The sequence below is a fragment of the Acinonyx jubatus genome, chromosome B1 (genome assembly GCF_027475565.1).
Source record: "Acinonyx jubatus isolate Ajub_Pintada_27869175 chromosome B1, VMU_Ajub_asm_v1.0, whole genome shotgun sequence".
Taxonomy (NCBI): Eukaryota; Metazoa; Chordata; class Mammalia; order Carnivora; family Felidae; genus Acinonyx; species Acinonyx jubatus.
In genome coordinates this window covers 68,019,760-68,039,577 of record NC_069382.1, presented here as the reverse complement: position 1 = coordinate 68,039,577, position 19,818 = coordinate 68,019,760, and the positions used below count along the sequence as shown (strand labels likewise).

The following is a 19,818-nucleotide window of genomic DNA, read 5'->3' as shown; positions in this document are numbered from 1 at the left end:
TTTCCTCACTCAACTTTTTTAGTTAAATTACATAACCCTGTAAATTTTTTCCACCTCAGTTTTCGCATACCTCTTAAAGGGTCTCAGTGAGCATGCATGTGTATGTACGTGTGTTTCTGATTGGGAAGTCAATATCACCATCTCTTTTCAAGCTGTTTGCTTTTTTAACCACTTAAAAACAGAAAAGTTTATAAAGAAAACTGCATTTTTAGAGAAAGAGTTTAAGAAATACAATAAGACATGGAATAGATGGAATTTCACAATTTACCATAGTAACTCATCCAAGGCCTGGCACCTAGTAGGCACTGGATAAATGTCTATTATGAAAAGAACTATTGAAAGTTGGCATTCACTTTGTTTTTGTTTTTTATGTTTATTTATCTGTTTTGAGAGAGAGAGAGAGAGAAAGAGAGTGTGTGCATATATGGGCGGGGGAAGGGCAGAGAGAGAAGGAGACATAGACTCACAAGCAGTCTCCACACTGTCAGTATGGAGCCCAATGTGGGGCCAAGAACCATGAGTCATGACCTGAGCTGAGATCAAGAGTCAAACACTTAACCGACTGAGCCACCCAGGTGCTCCTGAAATGCAAAAAGACAGTGAGAATTGCTACCATTAACAGCCCCACCTTAGGTACAGAGAAACACAAAAACATATAGACTTACTTACAAGCTATTAACTCACATTGGAAAATCCTTCTATATGAATTTGTCTTGATGTGAACCAGGGTATGATTGCCATGCTATCAGTGAAAAACTAGATGGATCCCTGTAGTGTAATGAATGTGTGAAGGTAGACCAGATCATAAAGAGGAACTTCAAACAAATCCTACAGTCCCCGTGGTAGGATAATACAGTCTTGTTAATACAGACTTAGTGTCTTACCTTGGGAACTACACACAAGCAAAATCAAAAGTGGTCTCACCAACCTACACCGGTATCACTTGGGAACTCTCACCTCATAAAATAATAGGTTTCATTTTTGTTCTGTGCTGCCATGGCAACAGGTGCCTGTTAAATTACTACGCATGTAAACGTGACTAGCAGAACATTTGATGAACAATGAGAAAAGTAAAATGAGTTTGCAATACATACATCTAACAGTGGCCACAGGCTCTCTTTTGCCTCTGCCTCTGTGAATAGCAGCCATTGCTCTATACTACCTAATCTTAGAATTCCATAAAGATACCTATCAATATGAACCAAGTGAATGCAGAATCTCTAGTTTCTTCCATGTTACTGAATCATAAGTAAAGAAATAACAGTATTTACACACAAAAGCATTTTTTAAGGCTGCAATATACTTGGATCTATTTCTATGGATGCAATGTTTAGAATCCATATACTGTACCTCAGAAGAAGTACCTGAAGTCAAACATCATTCTGCCACATTAAGACTCTGGAGAGAGTCACCAAACAAGTGATTATCTCTTTTTAGACAAAGAAAATTCCCTTTCTGTAATCTGCACAAGCAGGGCTGCAAGGAAGCAGCCTCTGCCAAAGACACACCCACTTTCCTATAAAGATTTATAAAGAACATTCAGGCTACGGAAAACAATAATTTTTATGTTTCATGAAGTTCTGATTTATGGAATGAGTTTATATTAAACAAAGAAATGTAAACCAAAAACAAAGTAACCTTGGTATAAGTAAAATGTTTAAAAAGTGCTTTCTTTTGAGGAAATGAAACACCATTTTTAACAATTTAACGTTAAATAGAGTTGTAAACAAGCTTAAGATTACGAACATTTACATCTGAGGAAATACTGTTACTGAAAACTTTTTGCTTGACTTGACTGTACTAGCTTTTAGTATTTTTATGGAATTTCTATCAATTTTAGTTTCCCCAATAATGTGGTATTTTATTATAAGGAGATTGGCAAAAACAAGATCATCTAAATGATTACGCGAAAACACAATTCTGATTACAGTGACAAAGATTCTTTGCTTGATGTAACTTTAGTCAGGCTCCTGAAACTTTCTCCCTGGCCTTCCATATTTTGATATAGTTTTAGCAAAACCCTGTAAATCAGTTTAACCAGAAACCCCCCACCACTGATACCTGATAACTCTCAATATCTCATCTTCCTCATCTTCCACTGACCCCAGGGCGATGTCTGATCACCCTGGTCTGTCTTCAGCAAGAATATGGTTAGGCCATTTAAACTAGAACTCCTCTTACCCCTGGTGTTTCCTCTTCATAATTTGCCATCCACTGACCCCTATCCTGCTCCTTGGCTACACATTCACACTTGACTATGATGTATTCAGATTGGAGCCTTATCTGTCTCCCCCACTAGAAAATCCCATTGCAATGGTTCCTATCCCTACAAGGATCATCTTGAATAGTCTTCCTTACTATCTTTAACAAGTGTCACTGACTCTTTCTTTAACCATGATTAACACAAGCTAATATAGCATATCCCAAAGCTATTTAAACTCATATCTTTCAATGGAAATTGGTTCTTTTTATAAAAAGCTAATTAATTCTGACAGATGGATTATTCTCTGGTTATTGAAAAATAAGTACTGCTTGAATGTAGAGTGGTGGTTGCCAAGGGCTGGAAAGTGGGAAGATGAAAGGATGTTGGTCAAAGGGTACAAACTTTGAGCTGCAAGAGGGATAAGTTCTGAGGTTCAGACTATAGATAATAATACTATATTACATACTTGAAATTTGCTAAGTAGATTTTGAGCATTCTCTCTCATACACACACAAAAGGTAACTATGTGAAGTGATAAATGTTTAAGTTACCTTGATTGTGGTAAATATTTCACGATATAGGCAAACATCAAATCATTACATTGTACACTTTACAATTGTACAAACACAATTGTGTTTGTCAAGTATACTTCAATAGAGTTGGGAAAAAAGTAAATAAATAAATTCTGCTTTCCTAAATTAAACTTTTTTCAAAGACTATTGCTACATGTACACACAGAAGTTCCTATTTGAAGATAGATTTGCTTTTATGCTCCTTGAGTTAGCAAATAGCTATAAAATAAAGCCCTTTATGCAACTTGGATACAAAATCCAAGTTTATATCATAAAGTCTTTATCAAAATAACCTAAAAGGATACATATCAGTTTTTCCCCACATTACAAGTAAGAAAAAAGCTGAGATCCTAAGTAACTTGTCCAAGGAGATACAACTAGTGTATGATGTGAATTTCTACCAACTTCTGCCTGACTCATCATACTGCCACCCGAGGTAGAAAAGACAAGTTTCTTGTTTTCATGGAGATTACAATCTGGATGCTTCTAAGTATGATTCACTGTGTATCCTCCACATCGATCAATATCACATCTTGCACCGTGCACATACTCAATAACTGTTGAAAAAATGAAGGAATGATTGCCGGCTTCACTCAGCTCACCTATTGAAGCCTATCTAATGCAGATAGCTAACTACCAAAAGACCTCTCCTTAGACAAGACCTTCATGTTTTCCTCTATCCATTTTATTGTAAAAAGCTCAGGATCTTAAAATCAAAATCACAGAATCTTAGAATCACAGAGCTGTAATACTTGTGAAGTTATAAGCTACTATAAAAAGGGAAGTTTATTTCAGAACAATGACCCTAGGCCACGCTTCTCAAAGTTTCTTTAAGAACCTTTGACACATACAGTCATTGAAGACACCAAAAGGGATTAATTTATGTGGGCTACTTACTATATAGAATTTAAACATAAAAAACATTAACTACCTATGTATTAATTCATTTAAAAATAACACTGGGGGGCACTTGTGATGAGCACTGGGTATTATATGTAAGTGATGAATCACTAAATTCTGCTCTTAAAACCAACATTACACTATATGTTAACTAACTAGAATTTAAATAAAAGCTTTAAAAATAACAAATAAATAATTTTTGAAAAAAATTAAAATTAAAAATAACACTGATACATCCACCAAATGTTAAACTGTTTGAAAGAAATTGCTACACTTTCCAACAAAATTAATAAGAGAAATGGAATTGTTTTATCAAGTTATAATGGTGTTTAATGAAAAAAGCAGCTAGTTCAGCTCACAACTCAAACAATTGCATAAGCAGTTTTCCTCAAGACAAACATTGCACTGTGGGAGGCATTACAAGTGCCTTAGGCATTCTTCCCATGTTACCACACAGAATTTTTAAAAGATGCATATTTACAGTAGAGATTTAAGAAAATCAATAGTTTCGTTGCTTCATCAAGGAAATTCTTAAGTGAATCAGGCATTTTTTTCCTGTATTTTTTCATGTGAGCACAGTGGCAATGAAGAGTAGGACAGCTGTTGGTACAATTTGGTGCCAGCTTTGATTCATGCTGAGGCACCAACAGATTCACCCACTACTGAGAATATCCACATAATGAAAAAAGCAAAAAACAGTCTCAACATTATTATGGAAATAGTGTTGACCTCACGGACCCCCTGAAATAGCCACAAGAAAGCCATTGCCCTAAACAATCCCATCTGGTAATAATTTTTTTAAGTTCCATTTATCTCTTAGTTATTTATGTCCATAAACAAACACTTGAATATGGTTGCCAAGGGCATGGAACTAACAGCATCTTTATGCACCAGCTCTCACTTAACCCTCTCTGAATCTACTTCATTGGGCAAAATTATTTTTTTTTCATGTTTACTTATTTATTTTGAGAGACGAGAGAGAGAGAGACAGAGACAGAGAGGGAGAGAGAATCTCAAGCAGGCTCTGCACCGACAGTGCAGAGCCCAATGTGGGGCTCGAACTCATGGACCGTGAGATCAAGACCTGAGCTGAAATCACTTAACCGACTAAACCACCCAGGCACCCGTGGGCAAAATTGTTTTCAAAATAAATCTTTTAAAAATAATTACATCAAAAAACATTGAGCCAGATGAACATCTGCCTGTCCTCTCAAGTGTTCCTATGAAAATACAATTTATATTGAGTTTTCCATGCTTTTCTTATTTGCTTCCTGGTGGCTTTATGCAGGTCCGGTGCTTAGACCTCCTATTTTCCTGGAACACAGCAGTTAAGGTTGGTTTCAAATTGTCTGTGGTTCAGTGGCATAGGATTAGTGGGGAAGCCAATCCCAAAGCTAGCTCAAATGATGCATTAAACAATCTTTGAACATTGAAAGGTTGTTATGGAATCACACAGGCTGCCTCAAATCATTGATCTCTCCAGCCCAGCTATGTATACAAGATTTAGGATTGAGACATAGTAATTATGCACTAATCAATTTCAGCCCAGTCTATAAATTCCATGGCAAGGGTTGAAATAAGTAAAAATGGCATATCATTAAATAACATATACTGTGCTTTTGATTAATAATTAAATTAGAATTGACCCCGGAATGCTCAGTTGGTTGTCACTTAGCAATATGAAGCTTATGAATATAACTTACCTGACCAGACATTTTCCCCTTTGATTCAGACTGATAAAAGAGCAGACTCTGTGAGTCAATTTCCTAGTCCACGTTTTATGCAAATTAGGCTTTAAGTATAATCAATGCCAGAAATCTCTGAGAATAAATGCTAGACAGTAGGCGGAAAGAATATATAAAATTCTAAAAGCTTTTAAGTTGGAAGCAGACATCTGAGGAACCCGTATGATCCTTAACAGGAGGGATATGCTTTGAAACACAGAGCAGTCTTAACGTAGGAAGTGGACCAGGATCCAGAGAAATGCATTCTTGTTGTAAAGGCCAGGTAGCTAATAAGCCATGCTTCTGTGATAAACCAGGGTCAGTATGGCTAGACAACTGTTTCTCTTCAAAGTTGTCTCCATGAAAAATCAAAAAAAATAGCTTAAATGCTGTGAAGTAAGAGAACACAGTTTCTAAAAGTCAGGCCTTCACTAGAACAATGATGTCAAAGCCCAAAACAGAGATTCACAGGCCAGTGCCTTTGTGTTTACTTTCTCAATCCTGTCATATTGCTGTAGAAAGTTTTTAGCAGCAGACGTACATTCCACTTGAAGGTCAGAAAAAGTGAAACTATTTGCCTTTTGAAGTACAGGCCAATACAATTCTACTTTCGGTTTCATAATCTCTCCAAGGTTTTGAGGCCTAACTGCTAAGGGGACAGGTACAAGCTAGCAGGTCAGTTTCTTCAGTGAGGGGGACAGATTTCACAGACTTCCAAAGACTTTTATCAGACTGTCTTTGGAAGACAGGATTCTGAAGGAGCGAGCATGTGTAAATGGGATGTATTCCATGAATAGTCAAAGGGGAATTGACTGTGTGGATTAACCAAGAGGACATCTGGAGAGGAATTACACTGAGAAACAAGAGTACAATAGTTCCCAGGCATAGAAATGACATTGTGTCAGATTCAAAGCCAAGTCTCAAAATCTCAAATGATGACTGAGCCTCACAGATTGATTAGGAATTGTCTAGACAGAACACAGAAATTCCTCAATTCAAGTGTGTTGAATTGAATTGAACCTCAAAAGCAGTACCCTGTATGCTTATAATTCCTGGGTTTTGTTTATAAAGTAAAATAAAAAGTACTATACTATGCAAACAGGAAACAGAACAAATGGTTATAAAGCAAACTATTTAAATAAAACTGCTCTGAAGCCAAGAAAGCCTTTCACATGATGTTGAAGTGGCCAAAAGCAACAAATAAATGCCTTAAGGTATTTGTTACATTAAGAGGCTGTTTCAACCTAGGGAATATTTCTTGGCTTCTGACCTCTACATCGATGTTCTCAGGAATAGAATCTTTCTAATATCCACCTCCCACACCACCCCTTTTATTGGCATCATAAAACCACAGAGAACCCTGCCTCTCTCGAATTTTTAAAAGTATAGGAGTAATATGTGGTCAACTGCATTTAAAGTATCTAAGTTTTTAAAAACACACAAATATCCACTTACTATGCATATAAAATTATTTTTCAATTGGCTGAAAACATGCACACTCATCTCATGACTGTGATCATCTGTTTGGAGAAAGTGCAGGAAGGGGACTTGAAGACATGGCCAAAGGGGACTTGAAGTATTTTTAATGTGTTTATATTTTTAAAGTAAATTATAAAAGCAAATATGCAAAAAAAAAAAGTTGACAGGATAATCCTAAAAGGTGGAAACATTGTGTTTGTTATGTTAGCCTTTGTTCTTTGAGGTGTTTTTGTTTTGTTTTGTTTTGTTTTGTTTTGTTTTCATTGTCTCAACAAAGGGAATGGAGACATTGAGGAACAGAATCTCAGAATATAATCCCAACTAGTTTCCCAGGTTCTGTAGCCTGAGAACCTTTCAGTTAACAGACATGTAAGGAGGTTTTCCTGAAGTTCCCCCATCTGTGCAAAAAATGACAAGCCTTTTACCCCAACTTGACCTGAGCAGCAGGTCCATGGAAACAACCTCATAGGATCACATGGTTTCCTACAGCATCAAATGCTAAATAGTGAGCAGCTCTTTATTGCAGACAATTCACAGAAAAACCTACATGAGCCCTACTACTAAAGACTTGCAGTATTTGGAGATTCAAGAAATCATAGCTATGTGTACATATATACATTCAAATTCTTATAAACAGGGTGATTCTAGATGATATCTGAGCTGATCGAGTACTTGCTATCTGCCAGTGCCTTAGTCCATGTACACTGCCTTAACAAAATACCACAGTCTGGGTAGTTCATAAACATTCATTTCTCACAGTTCTGGAGGCTGGAAGTGTGACAACAGGGTGCCAACATCATCTCTTTTGGGTCAAGGTCCTCTTCCCAATTGCAAACTGCCAACATCTCATCCTGTCCCAGAGACTTGGGAGTTCTGTCAGGACTCTTTTACAACAGTACTAATCCCACTCATAGGGCTCTGCCCTCATGACCTCGTCACCTCCCAAAGGCCCTACCTCCTAATATCATCACCATGGGGGCTGAGATTCAACATATGAATTTTGGTGAGACACAAACATTCAGACCATAGGGAGGCAGGTACCATGATAAGCATTTCATGTGATAAGCATTTCATTTCACATCAGTCTCCAACTAAAGTCGCCTTTCTCCATTTAAGTAATAAAGAAAGCAAAGCTCAAAGATTATGAACTTGCCCAAGATTACAGAGCTAACTATTGAAGAAGCTGGGATTTGAAGCCAACATTATATCAGTACTATTGTTTTACATCATTACTATTCTATGTTGCTGCCCTGTGAATTTAATGTACTCAAAACTTGTGGAAATTTTTTAGAATGATATTGGACATTCAGAGGAAAGAGGAAGCTTAATACGACTGAATTAGTTCCAGAAGACTTTGCAAAGAAGGGATTTGATTGGAGTGTGACGGACAGGCTGCATATTAGCTGAGAGAGCAGAAGCAGTGGCACAGTGGTGAGTAAAGCATGGCGGAGGGTTGGGGAGGGGTCCAATAGACAGTAAATTAACCAAACTATAACACAGACACACGCACACATAACCCTGCAGTTAACCCTTCAGCCTACAGTGCAGAAGTACATATAAGAGATGGAAGATAAGAATGGAAAGGAAGTTGGGAGGTCAAAGCATGGTGCTTCTTTTTTTATTATTATTATTATTCTTTTTAAGTTTATTTATCGATTTTGAGAGAGAAAGAGAAAGAGAGAGGCAGAAAGAGTGAGAGGGAGAGAGAGAATCTCAATCAAACTCTGCACTGTCAGCACAGACCACAATGTGAGGCTCGAAACCGCAAATCATGAATCATGACCTGAGCCGAAACTAAGAGTTGGACGCTCAACCAAGAGAGACACCCAGGTGCCCCAGGTCATAGTGTTTCTTAAAAGTGGTGTTAATATTTTTCTAGATAAATGGTACCACTAGACAACCAGGTATTATGTCAGCCATACCAACTATAACTAGATAAGAGATGAAGGGAAATTACTCCTTAGAGAAGTACTCCAACTAATAAAGGAAGAAGAGATGAGGAATTAAAATATCTCTGTCTCTCAATGCCTACTGAATTGATGGATCAACATTGAGCATCAGTAGCTGCTACCATTGCAAAAAAGAAAGACCAAAAGACATTATCTCTCCCAGCAGAAGAATACATGACTATCTATGAAGAAGTCTTAAGAAAATAAGTGAAATCTAAATGTGATCAAGTCTATAAACTCCATACCAGTGTATATGGGATACACATGACAGGAGGACAAATAAGGACACCAGAGGAGTGTAATTGGCAAACTCCAGAATCTAGAACTTGTAGAAAACAAGACATATGCTTTCTTCAATAAGTAGGCTAATAGGGAGGGAAAAATAAGAGGTGGGGGGTGGAATCCATAGATTAAAAGACATATCAACTGATCACAAAGTCTAGGCTTTCTTTGACTCCTGATTCAAAGAAACAACCTGAAATAATAAATACATAAGCAAGCAAGCAAACAAATAAATAAATAAATAATTTATAAGACAAAAACTTGAACATTGACTGGATACGTGACTGGCATTATTGTTAATTTTTCTTTTGGGTGTGTTTTATTTTCTAGTGATACAGACTGAAATATTTACAGATGAAAGAATATGATGTCTGGGATTTGCTCCAAATTAATGTGGGCTTGGGAAGTATCGTGGGATACAGCTAAAACAAGCCTGGTTATGAATTGATTAATGGTTGAATTTGGATGACAGGTACCTGAGGGTTCATTTATTTTTGTATATGTTTAAATTTCTCCAGTGAGGCACGAAGGCATTTAAAATTTATTTTCCAATCCAATGGAAGTCTTCTGAGTTTTATTTATTTATTTATTTATTCATTCATTCATTCATTCATTCATTCATTCATTCTTGTGAGAAGCAATTAGTACAATTAAAAGGAAAGTAGGAAAAAATAAACTCAGCAATAATTTGCACAGCAAATCGCAGTTGGGGAAGATAGAGACAAGGAGATCAGCTAGAAGTCCCTTACAACATCTGGACCTATATTGGTAAGAATCTGATTAGAAAGTATTAATAGAGATAAAAAGAAAACCATAATTGGAGTGATTTTGAGGAACGGACACTTGAATTTCATTTTAACGGGCATACTTAGCTTAATACAATTAAAATTCTCTAGAAACCATAATGTTTCAGTTCTTAGCACGCTTACACCTTCAAAGTTTAGAGTTGGTCATTTTTAATGCCTAGAATAAGACACTCCCATGTCTTTTACCTTAGCAAGATATTCTCTGTAATCAGGTGAACAACTGTGATTCTCATCATAAAGAGAAATTGTGAAGATTTTTCAACAAAGAATAAAAAGCAGTAACATATATTTTCCAAACCTTTGGGCCTTGGCCATCTTTGCTCCTTAGGTCCCTGCCAATTCAGCATGTCAACCAGTATTGCCAAAGCTAATCCCAGACTTTCTTCACTACTTGAAGACAAGACAGTATCTGACTTACATCATCTCTTTGTTTGCTAGCAAATGAACAAAAAACTATATTAATTGCTTGCTTGGACTTACCAATAAATACAAGGCTACCAGTCACCAGTGTCCTAGTTCATCAAGAAACGTGATCAGCAATGTCACTGATCAATGTTTTTCTAACAGTTGATAGATCTGAGCACTCCCATGTGTCTCCAATATCACCGATCACACTATTTTCATCACCAGTGTCTCCTTAACAATGACTTTGGTCACTTGTCTTCAGTCACCAACATCTCTAACCAATAATGTGCCTGATAACCAATGTCACTGATCATGGGATCCTCTTCTATCAAATTTTCTTGACTGTCCGTGTCATTGGCAGTATGCTACTTCTGCAAAACAACAGAACTGATCCAAACTCTTAGAAATCCCAGTGTCCAAGACCCTGGATTGGTATGTCTCTTGTTGTCAGAGCACCTGTCTATGAGTGATCTCTGAAAGTCAGAGGTGAGATCTTTGATCACTGAGTAGTAGGGATAAAAGGTGGGGGATGCTTGGAAGACTCTCATAATCTATCATGGAGGCTACAATGGGAATCTTTCTTTGCCTAGCATTTGGATACTCCTACAGAACAAAATATTCTTTTAGTGAGAACTTATATTTCTCTTGTTTAGGTGAGAGTTGGTTGGAAGTTTTACTTTTACTATTATCACATCATTAAGTGAAAAAAAAAGTGATGCATAGAAAAAAGAGTGGAAGGCAACATGTCAAAGATTAACACCTATTAATCTAATGTGTTATATTCAGGAACTAAATCATTAGAAGCCAGGTAAAAGGTAGAAGAGTTGACTAACAAAAGACAACTCTAGGGGGAAAAGACCTACCAGGTCATATTGTTGTTGTTTGCTGAATTTGTGAACATAAGTTTACTACTCACAGCCACCTGGGAGAAAATTACCTACTGGCACAGGAGGTTTCCATAAGCATAATTTTCCCACTCAACTTTTTCATACTTTTAGCCCTTTGTTAGAATCCCTCTCTCTGAAACTCTCTTCCTATCTCCTATACTCACCTGATACTGCAAGATTTTGTTTCTAGATTAAATGCCACGTTTTTCATCCACATTCTCTACCAATCTATAAGAACCAATAGCATCTTACTTATTTCTAAAGAATTTAACATTCAATTATGATGCCTGATACATTTTATTATGATTTTCTATTAATGCTATTAGACTGTATAACTCTTGAGGTCGGGGACACTGTCTCACCCATCTTATCACCAGCACTAAACCTGCCAAGTGTCTAGAACAGAATAGGGACCAAAAAAAGTCTGCAAGTGCAAGTGCAAAGAAATATGTATAACTTATTTGGTTGAAGGTAGAAGCAAACATCTCCCCAAACACATCTCTGCTAGTCCTCCTCTGTCTAAACACTCCTTAATTTCTCATCAAATAAATAGCTATTCTTAGAAAATACAAGTACAGAAAGAACTTCATTAAATAGTAAAAATACTTAATATTTTCTATTCATTTGATTTTTTATTTTCTAAACTTCTAATTCTCTTAACAAACCTTATTTCTCTATTGCAATTACACTTTTATTTCTTTCACTTCTGACATCTTTAATTTGACACTTTTGATTTAATATTTTAATATAACTAGGTAGTTTTCTTTGACCAAAAATATAACGCCCTGAGTGTGACATTTTCAGATACTCTGCTATTAACTGGAAGGTTACAGAGCTGGATAAGACAGGGACTTGCCCTTGAGAAATTCACAGCTTATTAAAAAAGACAGACTAGTCAAAAATAATTAAAACTTAATAGGATAAGATCTATAATATAAGTATGGAAGTCCATAAGAGTAGAAAAAATTAATGATTTGGGAATTACTTAAAATTTAATGAATAAAAATAATGATAAAATATTTTAATTCTTATATTGGTATTGACCTCTACTATTATTTCTGGATGATCACTTTCTTAATATGTAATACTCACTGAACCTATCATGTATAGGCATTATTCTAAATCCTTCATGTGTATAAAAGTATTGAATTCTCTCAATGGCCCTCTATATAAACAATATAATTATTCCTGAGGAAACCGAGGCAGAGAGAGATTAGGTAACTTTTCAATGTTAAAAAATTAGTATTGGTAATCAGGGTGGAAATGTAGAAGGCTGGCTCCAGAATCTCAGTTCCTAACCATTATACAGACTATCTCTGAGCTCAAAAAGCAAGTTTTCTATCTCCTAAATCTTTTCCTGTTATTTTATATGAACTTTTGATAGAAATTTCCCAATCTTAGAAATTCAAATGCTCTTTAGAATACTGCCCTTTGTCATCCTCACAGAGGTAAATTTTTGTCTATGTAGTTCATACCCCCACGCTTCAAGAATAAAAGGTTACTTGTGCCTCCATCACATTTTACAGACCCAGTAAAATGGCATGGCCTTTATGAATGTAGATTTGTTAATTGGGTAAAACAATAAGAATGTTGTGTACAGAAAATTAACAACTGGGTTCTGTACTCTCTTGCCTTGCTGTAGCATCCTAGAACAAGTGATTTTCATTTGCTTCAGGCAGAACTTTCCTAAGATTGTTAACAAAATCCATCCAATGCACTCCCAACACATTCCCAGCCACCATTTAAATGAGGCATATATTTGACTTTAAGGTAAACACTACAGTGTAACTGATGAGAAGGATTGTTGTAGTAAAGATAATTATTATAGTACTCATGAAAAATGGCCTATGTATGTCCATTTATTCATTTATTTGTTCAGCAAACATTTTCCTTTCTTTTATTTTTAGCAAACATTTTCAACAAACAACTCTCTGTAAACACTGTATAATGCTAAATACAGGAAGTAAAAAGATAAATTAAGATATATTATCAGGAGTACCTAGGTGGCTCAGTCGGTTAAGTGTTGGACTTTGGCTTAGGTCATGATCTCGCAGTTCATGGATTCAAGCCCTGTGTTTGGCTCTATGCTGACAGCTCAGAGTTCAGAGCCTGGAGCCTGCTTCGGATTCTGTGTCTTCCTCCCTATCTGCCCTTCCCCTGCTCACACTCTGTCTCTCTCTTTCTCTCTCTCTCAAAAATAAACATAAAAAGATATTTTTAAAGATATAATATTATATGAAAATGTAAAATTTCTCTGGAGTAATATCTACTATGAGAAAAGTCAAATGAAAAACAACAAAGTAAAAAAATTACCTGAGACATAAAGCTTGATAAAGGTTAATTTTCGTGATATACAAAACGTCTTTACAAATCAATAAGGAAAAGCTATGGAATGTAATGAAAAGGGCAATAATTTAAACAGACAACTCACAAAAAAAATGAACTGTAAATAATTAATATTTAAAAATATGATATTCTTAATCTCACTTATAATGAAAGAAATAAAAATGTAAACAAGATCTTGTTACCCTCCATTAAATCACTAAAAATATTAATCAGTTTTCCACTTCCCAAGGTTGGCAACACAGAGGGAAATAGACACTCTCACACCTTACTGGTAAAATAATAAAATGCTACAGCACCTATAGGAAATTAGCCTTTTGTCTGTTGCACTTTGGGAAGTAACTAAATATTGGATAAATAAAAAAAAAAAAAGTAAGTCTATTCTCACAGATGACATCCTCATATGCATAATTTGATATACTCTTTTAGATACTAACCAAATTAACTCTGAACAGTTGAATTAACTTCTGACTTTCAGATTCAGTACTTTAGCCGAGCCAAAATTGGAAAGTCCAATCTTGGTGTCATGACTTGAACAGGTTCCAGTAAAGTTTTGCAGAGATCACAGCCTCATGGATTATCAAGAATGTGAAAGACACCCTTACCACCTCCCCCAGGCAGAAGGAGAAAGTAGATAGACTACAAATAGAACTGACCTGCCAATAGAATCAGTTTCTGCAGAGGTAGCAGCAGCTTGATGCCCAATATCTCAAGCCAAATGTGATCTTGCCTCACACAGTTTGAGTGTACTGGAGGGAATCATCCAGGTAATAACTGGCAAAGCCTGAACTAAGATAGGAGCATAAGCCATACCTAAAAGAAGATGGATTGGGTAGATACCAAGGATTTGGTCACTGTATGCACGTGAGGATAAGTATCACGAGGCATATAAATGACTCCCAAATCTTGGCTTGGGAAATTGGAAGATAATAGTGCCATTGTCCTATAAAATGAATGGAAGAAAGCATTGCTTAGAAGTTTGTCTCTTAAGCCAGAACTCATGAGTTGGACTCCAAATTCTATTGGATCCCAGAGATGTGACTCTAGCCAAATTACTTACTTTCTCTTTGTCTTAATTTTCTCAATTCTAAAATATGAATAATAATAATAATAATATCTACTTCATAGAATTGTTATGAGGATTAAATAAGTTAATATCTCAGTGCTTAGTATAGAATGCTTAGAACAGTACCAAGCACATAGAAAGTGTTATATAATAGATTATTAATAGTTTAAGAACTTAAAATACTTATCTTTGTTGAAAACTTATACTAGTGATGTGCCTAGATTCATCCTAAAGACCACAGACAATGGACATGATGATAGAAGCTGCTGACACACTCAGGAGACCATGGCTCAGTTGGAATTTATTCTCACTCAGTCAAGGTAATGAAGAGAGTGTGACAATGTGAACACACCTTTTGTGAAAAAAAAGCTCTCTTCCTCCGTGATCTATGATATCTCTTATAGGCAGGGAGTATCACTACTTCCCTAAATGACGCTGTTTCAGACAAATGGTACATTTAGGATGCCCTAAATATCCTATGAACATTACCAAACCCATATTCTTCCTCACATTTGTGTCTATCCTCTTTATCATTTACAGCCTGCAATCTTAGTGAGACTCTTCCCTCTTTACTATTTTATGGCAAAATGCTCTCCCTTGCTAACCTTATAGCAGTAAGAAATTTTATATTATTTCATCCAGCCATTCTTATAGGTATCTATCTTTATTTCATACACTATTCTTTCCTAAGTGATTTTAAAAAAAAAAATAGGGATAGGGATGGAGGAATAAACCATCTTTACTAGTTTGCTACCCTGTGTCAATTTCTACAGTATAATGCACGGTAGGAATTGCATAAATACATTATTATTGGTTGAACCATAGTTGTTGTTTCCCTCAGGAGAAAGGAGAATGACAAAAACAGAAGGTAGGTTGAGATTTAGTTGAAGATTCCAGAATTAAAACAAATGTCACTAGAGCCAACTTCTAAAGGGTTTGCCCTTTATTCAGTGTAAGTTAGCTCTTAATGTGACTCAGTTACAAACCTCAAAGTCATTTCTTTCTCATAGACTTCACTTCCAAGCTCATGAATTTCCTCTCCATCCTGCCCCTAGTCCTCACCCTCAGGAGCTTCAACATCTATATTGACCACTTCCCAAACACTTGGCCTCATGGTAAATATCTTTACCTACTTAGCCCTAGAAATCTTCACTCATTCTTCATTTTATTGCTAATACATTTTATCACATCAACTCCCTTCATTAACCTAAGGATAACCTGGTAGTTGTCACACAGTAATGGTTTAAAAATATGGAATGTAGCCGAACCTGCTGACCCCAATCTTTGGGAACTTACTAGCTATGTAATACCAAACAAGTTTTAGGTAACTGTTGAGAAACAATTCTCCGTTGCAACCTTATGCAATCTGACATCAGATTTTGCTCTGCACTGTCTCTTCAAAGATGTTAGTATAGCAGATAGCCTTGGAAGATATAAAGAGTATCTCCCTCTGATGTGGAAAGCAGATTTGATTTGTCTGCTGACCAAAATAATGTCTCCTTCCAGGGAAAGGTTGGGCAGGTTTGCTAGCAGCCTCTATAAGATTGGGGTTTCCTAAGCTTAGGGTTTCTCTGTAGTGACCCAAACCCACTCTATGCAGCATTCACCAGGGCCACCCTGTATCAACCCAATGGGACTTGAGGGGCAAAGGAACACGAAGCTCATGCCACTTTCTCTACCATGAGTAATGAAGTCATTTGTCTGTCTCTGACCCAGGAATCTTTTGTCACCTGCTAGCATCTATGAACAGGTGGCTGGCTAATTTGTTAGCTTTCAAGAAAGGTAAGATCTCAGATTTTCCACAGTTCTTGATAATAACCTCTTTATGCTTCAGTTTCCTTTTACTCAGCTATAAAATGGAGAAAAGATGCCTATCTCACAGAGTCAGTATGTTAATTAAATGGAACGATGATATATATACAATGCTTAAAACCAGTCTGAGCCTCATAGCTGGACTCAATAACAGTTTTTGGTGACTCTTGACTGCCTCCTTGCCAAATGGCCTGCTCTCTGATGGCTTTGCAGAACTGACAACATATATCATCCTCCTCTTGAAAGTTCCTATGCCTTAGACTGTGACTCTGCACTAAACTGGTTTCCTTCTTACAATTTTAACCCTTCTAGTTCCTTCACACACACACACACACACACACACACACACACAGAATTAACAAAAGGAGAGGGGCACCTGCTTTGCTCAGTCCGTTAAGCATCTGACTTTGACTCAGGTCACGATCTCATGGTTCATAGGTTCGAGCCCTACAGTGGGCTCTGTGCTGACAGCTTGGAGCCCGGCACCTGCTTTGGATTCTGTGTCTCCCTCTCTCTCTGGCCCTCCCCCACTCGCATTCTGTTTCTCTCTCAAAAATAAAGAAAAATTTAAAAAAAAATTTAAGTAAAAAAAATTAAAAACAAAAGGAGAATGTTTTGAAAATGTCCTAAGACAGACCTAAATTTCCACAAAATACTACTTAACAATGCAACAACAGCAGCCAATCAGTTTTTCTAAAATGGAGAAAGGGAAAAGCAGTAATCAGAATGAAGGGATCAAGAGTATTGAGATCCTTATCAAAAGGAGATAAGTTATAAGAAACCTGTAGGATTCTGAGTCATTCAGTTATGTAGATGGCCAATATTTATTATTCTACAATACCCAATCTTAATTAAATATTTGCAAAAAACTACTGGAAAGAACACAAGAGAAATGGTGGCCATAAGCTACATGGCCAAGGGACCAATGAAACACAATGTGGAATGATGGAACTTCAGTGTGGAAAGAAGACAAATTTTTACCATCAACAGATCCCAGGGAAACCCAGCTCCAGCCTCCAGGTTTTAATAGTTGTAAGAACTTGGATGAGTTCCTTGGCCTCATCAAACATCAGTTTATCCACCTCACAAATACGAGAAGACCATTCACCTTGAAGAGCTTTTCATGGGTTTCCTCAACAAATCAGTTCTATGATTATTGCAGAACTGAAGAACTGAAAAATTACTCCTTCGGAAACTAATAAAAGAGCTGAGGGACATTTCTGAATATTTCCCAAAAGAACACAAAATTTTGTAATGTGGTATTATACTTGCCAAATATAGCATTGTAGAACTTAAACTCTGGCTTCACAAAAACTCAAGGTACAGAAAATTCCTTAGTGTCAGACTTCTATAACTCAGTGTCAGTCTTAGATAACCACTAATGTGATTTGATAAACTTACCTGTAACAAAAAATCAAAGAGTGCCAGCTTAGACCACTCATGATGATGTATTTCAGTACAACCCCATTCAGGTTTGGGTACTCGGCCATTCTGCCAGCACTTCTGTTTCAATGACTGTTGGTAAGTTCCCCAGGTGAGCTTAACAGAAGAGTGAGTCTCATTACTTGTTGGAGATAAAGATGAGTCCCAGAGAATGACAGGACATGGGCGGCCATCTACAGAATCCAAAAAACAAACATACTTTAGCATGATATATACTCAGTATGTGCCTTCAGACAGTCACTCATAGCTTTAATCTCTCACCTACCAAATGCAGGAGTTTGAGTAGATGATATTTCATGGTCCTTGCTGGACAATGAAAGGAAAGCTTTTTGAAACAGGACGCTTTATAGATGTGGCCCAGCAATAAGCCACTAATCACCAATAACAACGTCCTCTGGTTAATGTGGTTTTACTCCACATCTAAAAGCCAGCTACCACGAAAAAGGAAAGAAGCCAGGCATTTATAATTGTCTATTCAATGTCTGAGTGGAGCTGCTATTTGTAATAACAACTGTCTGATTTTCTGAGGCCACAGAAAAAGAATTTTTAGAAGTCGCAAATTTAAAAGTGAAATTGTTTGGTTCACATCAGTCACTATATTCTCCAAAGACACAAAAAAGGAGCAAGATGGAAATTTTTTTCTTTTCTGATGGAAACAGCACTCTTCATAATGGACGTTTATTCACACATAACCTCACAAAGTGCTTTTAAGCAAATGTCATTTCTTCAACTGCATCTGTATAGATGATGTTTTCAAAAAAATCTGTCACCCTAATTGCTTTTGTCTCACTCTTGATAGTTTAGAAATTCCACTGCTAAACTATATAAAGAATGATGAGCCTAAGTGAAGTCCTCATAAATGGAAAAGACCATGAAGGGTCCATTAAATGACACTTCAAGCTTAAAACCAATAACATCGCTTTCAAGCCCCCGTTTCTGCCAAGTAAAGTCACTGAGAGATGATGTTAAGTGATTTTGCTTATCACTTAAAAATCAGAATGATGCTCTTGGGAAAAAAAATAAATAAGTCACAAAGTGCTAAAAAAGCCCACTTAACTCATTCTTAACAGGCCTGGACAAGAGAGGCCTCTGAAATTATGACTGGAATGTCTAAGACACATCACAGGAATTTTTAAAAGCCCTTTCACATAACCTGAGAGATACTCAATCTATAACTGTATTCCTTTTTGTTAAATACATTTGTTTTACTATCTAGCTTGTTTGCCTTCTTGTAGAGTTCCTATGTCTGTGTGGTCTTTACTACAGGAAACCATCATCTTCTACAACCTCTCTTGAATTTGCTATTACAGTGACCTCAGTAATGTTAGTGGCATTCACTTAATCATTCTGATAACCTGCATTCCAGTTTAGCTCAAAAAAAAGTCTTCCTCCATTTAGCCTGGCAATTTAGTTTAGACCTGGGTATGTAAGAAGTCCTTTAGATTTTGGAAATTATGTAACAGTCATTGACACACAATTTAAAAAAAAATAAATAAACAACATAGATCCAAACTAAGGAACTTCATCTGTAACATCAATCTCCCCTTTTTATTTCCTTTGACTTTCCTAAATGATTTGGGGGCTGCTGGGAACCAACTGTCTTCTTAGATAGAAGATAAATACAATTTTAAATGAGTGTACCCCAAATACTGCACCAATGTAAAAAATCATAGTAATAAAATTCACATAAAAGCAGTCCATCGTGCAGTGGGAGACATGTAGAGACCAGTGTAATCAAATATGAGTGGAAGACACAACATAGCTTTCAAAGACACACGTACTTTAGATTTCTAAAGATAAACACCAAGAAGTTCTAGCCATCAGTATCTTTAGATAAAAGTTACACAGATAGCACTTTAGATTCTGAGGGCTAGGAAGTACTCAAAAGGGAGTTGAAACCTAATACTGAAGCTCAACAACACAAATCAATACAGGAGACAGGCCAGC

The 19,818-nt window shown here is 36.4% G+C and overlaps 1 protein-coding gene across 2 annotated transcripts in view; it reads right to left on the bottom strand.

Annotated features, from left to right (window-relative positions):
* The window catches only part of GASK1B (golgi associated kinase 1B), a 48,020-nt gene that overhangs the window by 11,513 nt on the left and 16,689 nt on the right, over positions 1–19,818 (bottom strand). For both annotated transcript variants that reach the window (XM_015063681.3, XM_027067985.2), the window contains exon 3: positions 17,830–18,044. In XM_015063681.3, the coding sequence (XP_014919167.1) occupies positions 17,830–18,044 (215 nt within the window). The remainder of the gene's footprint in view (positions 1–17,829; positions 18,045–19,818) is intronic.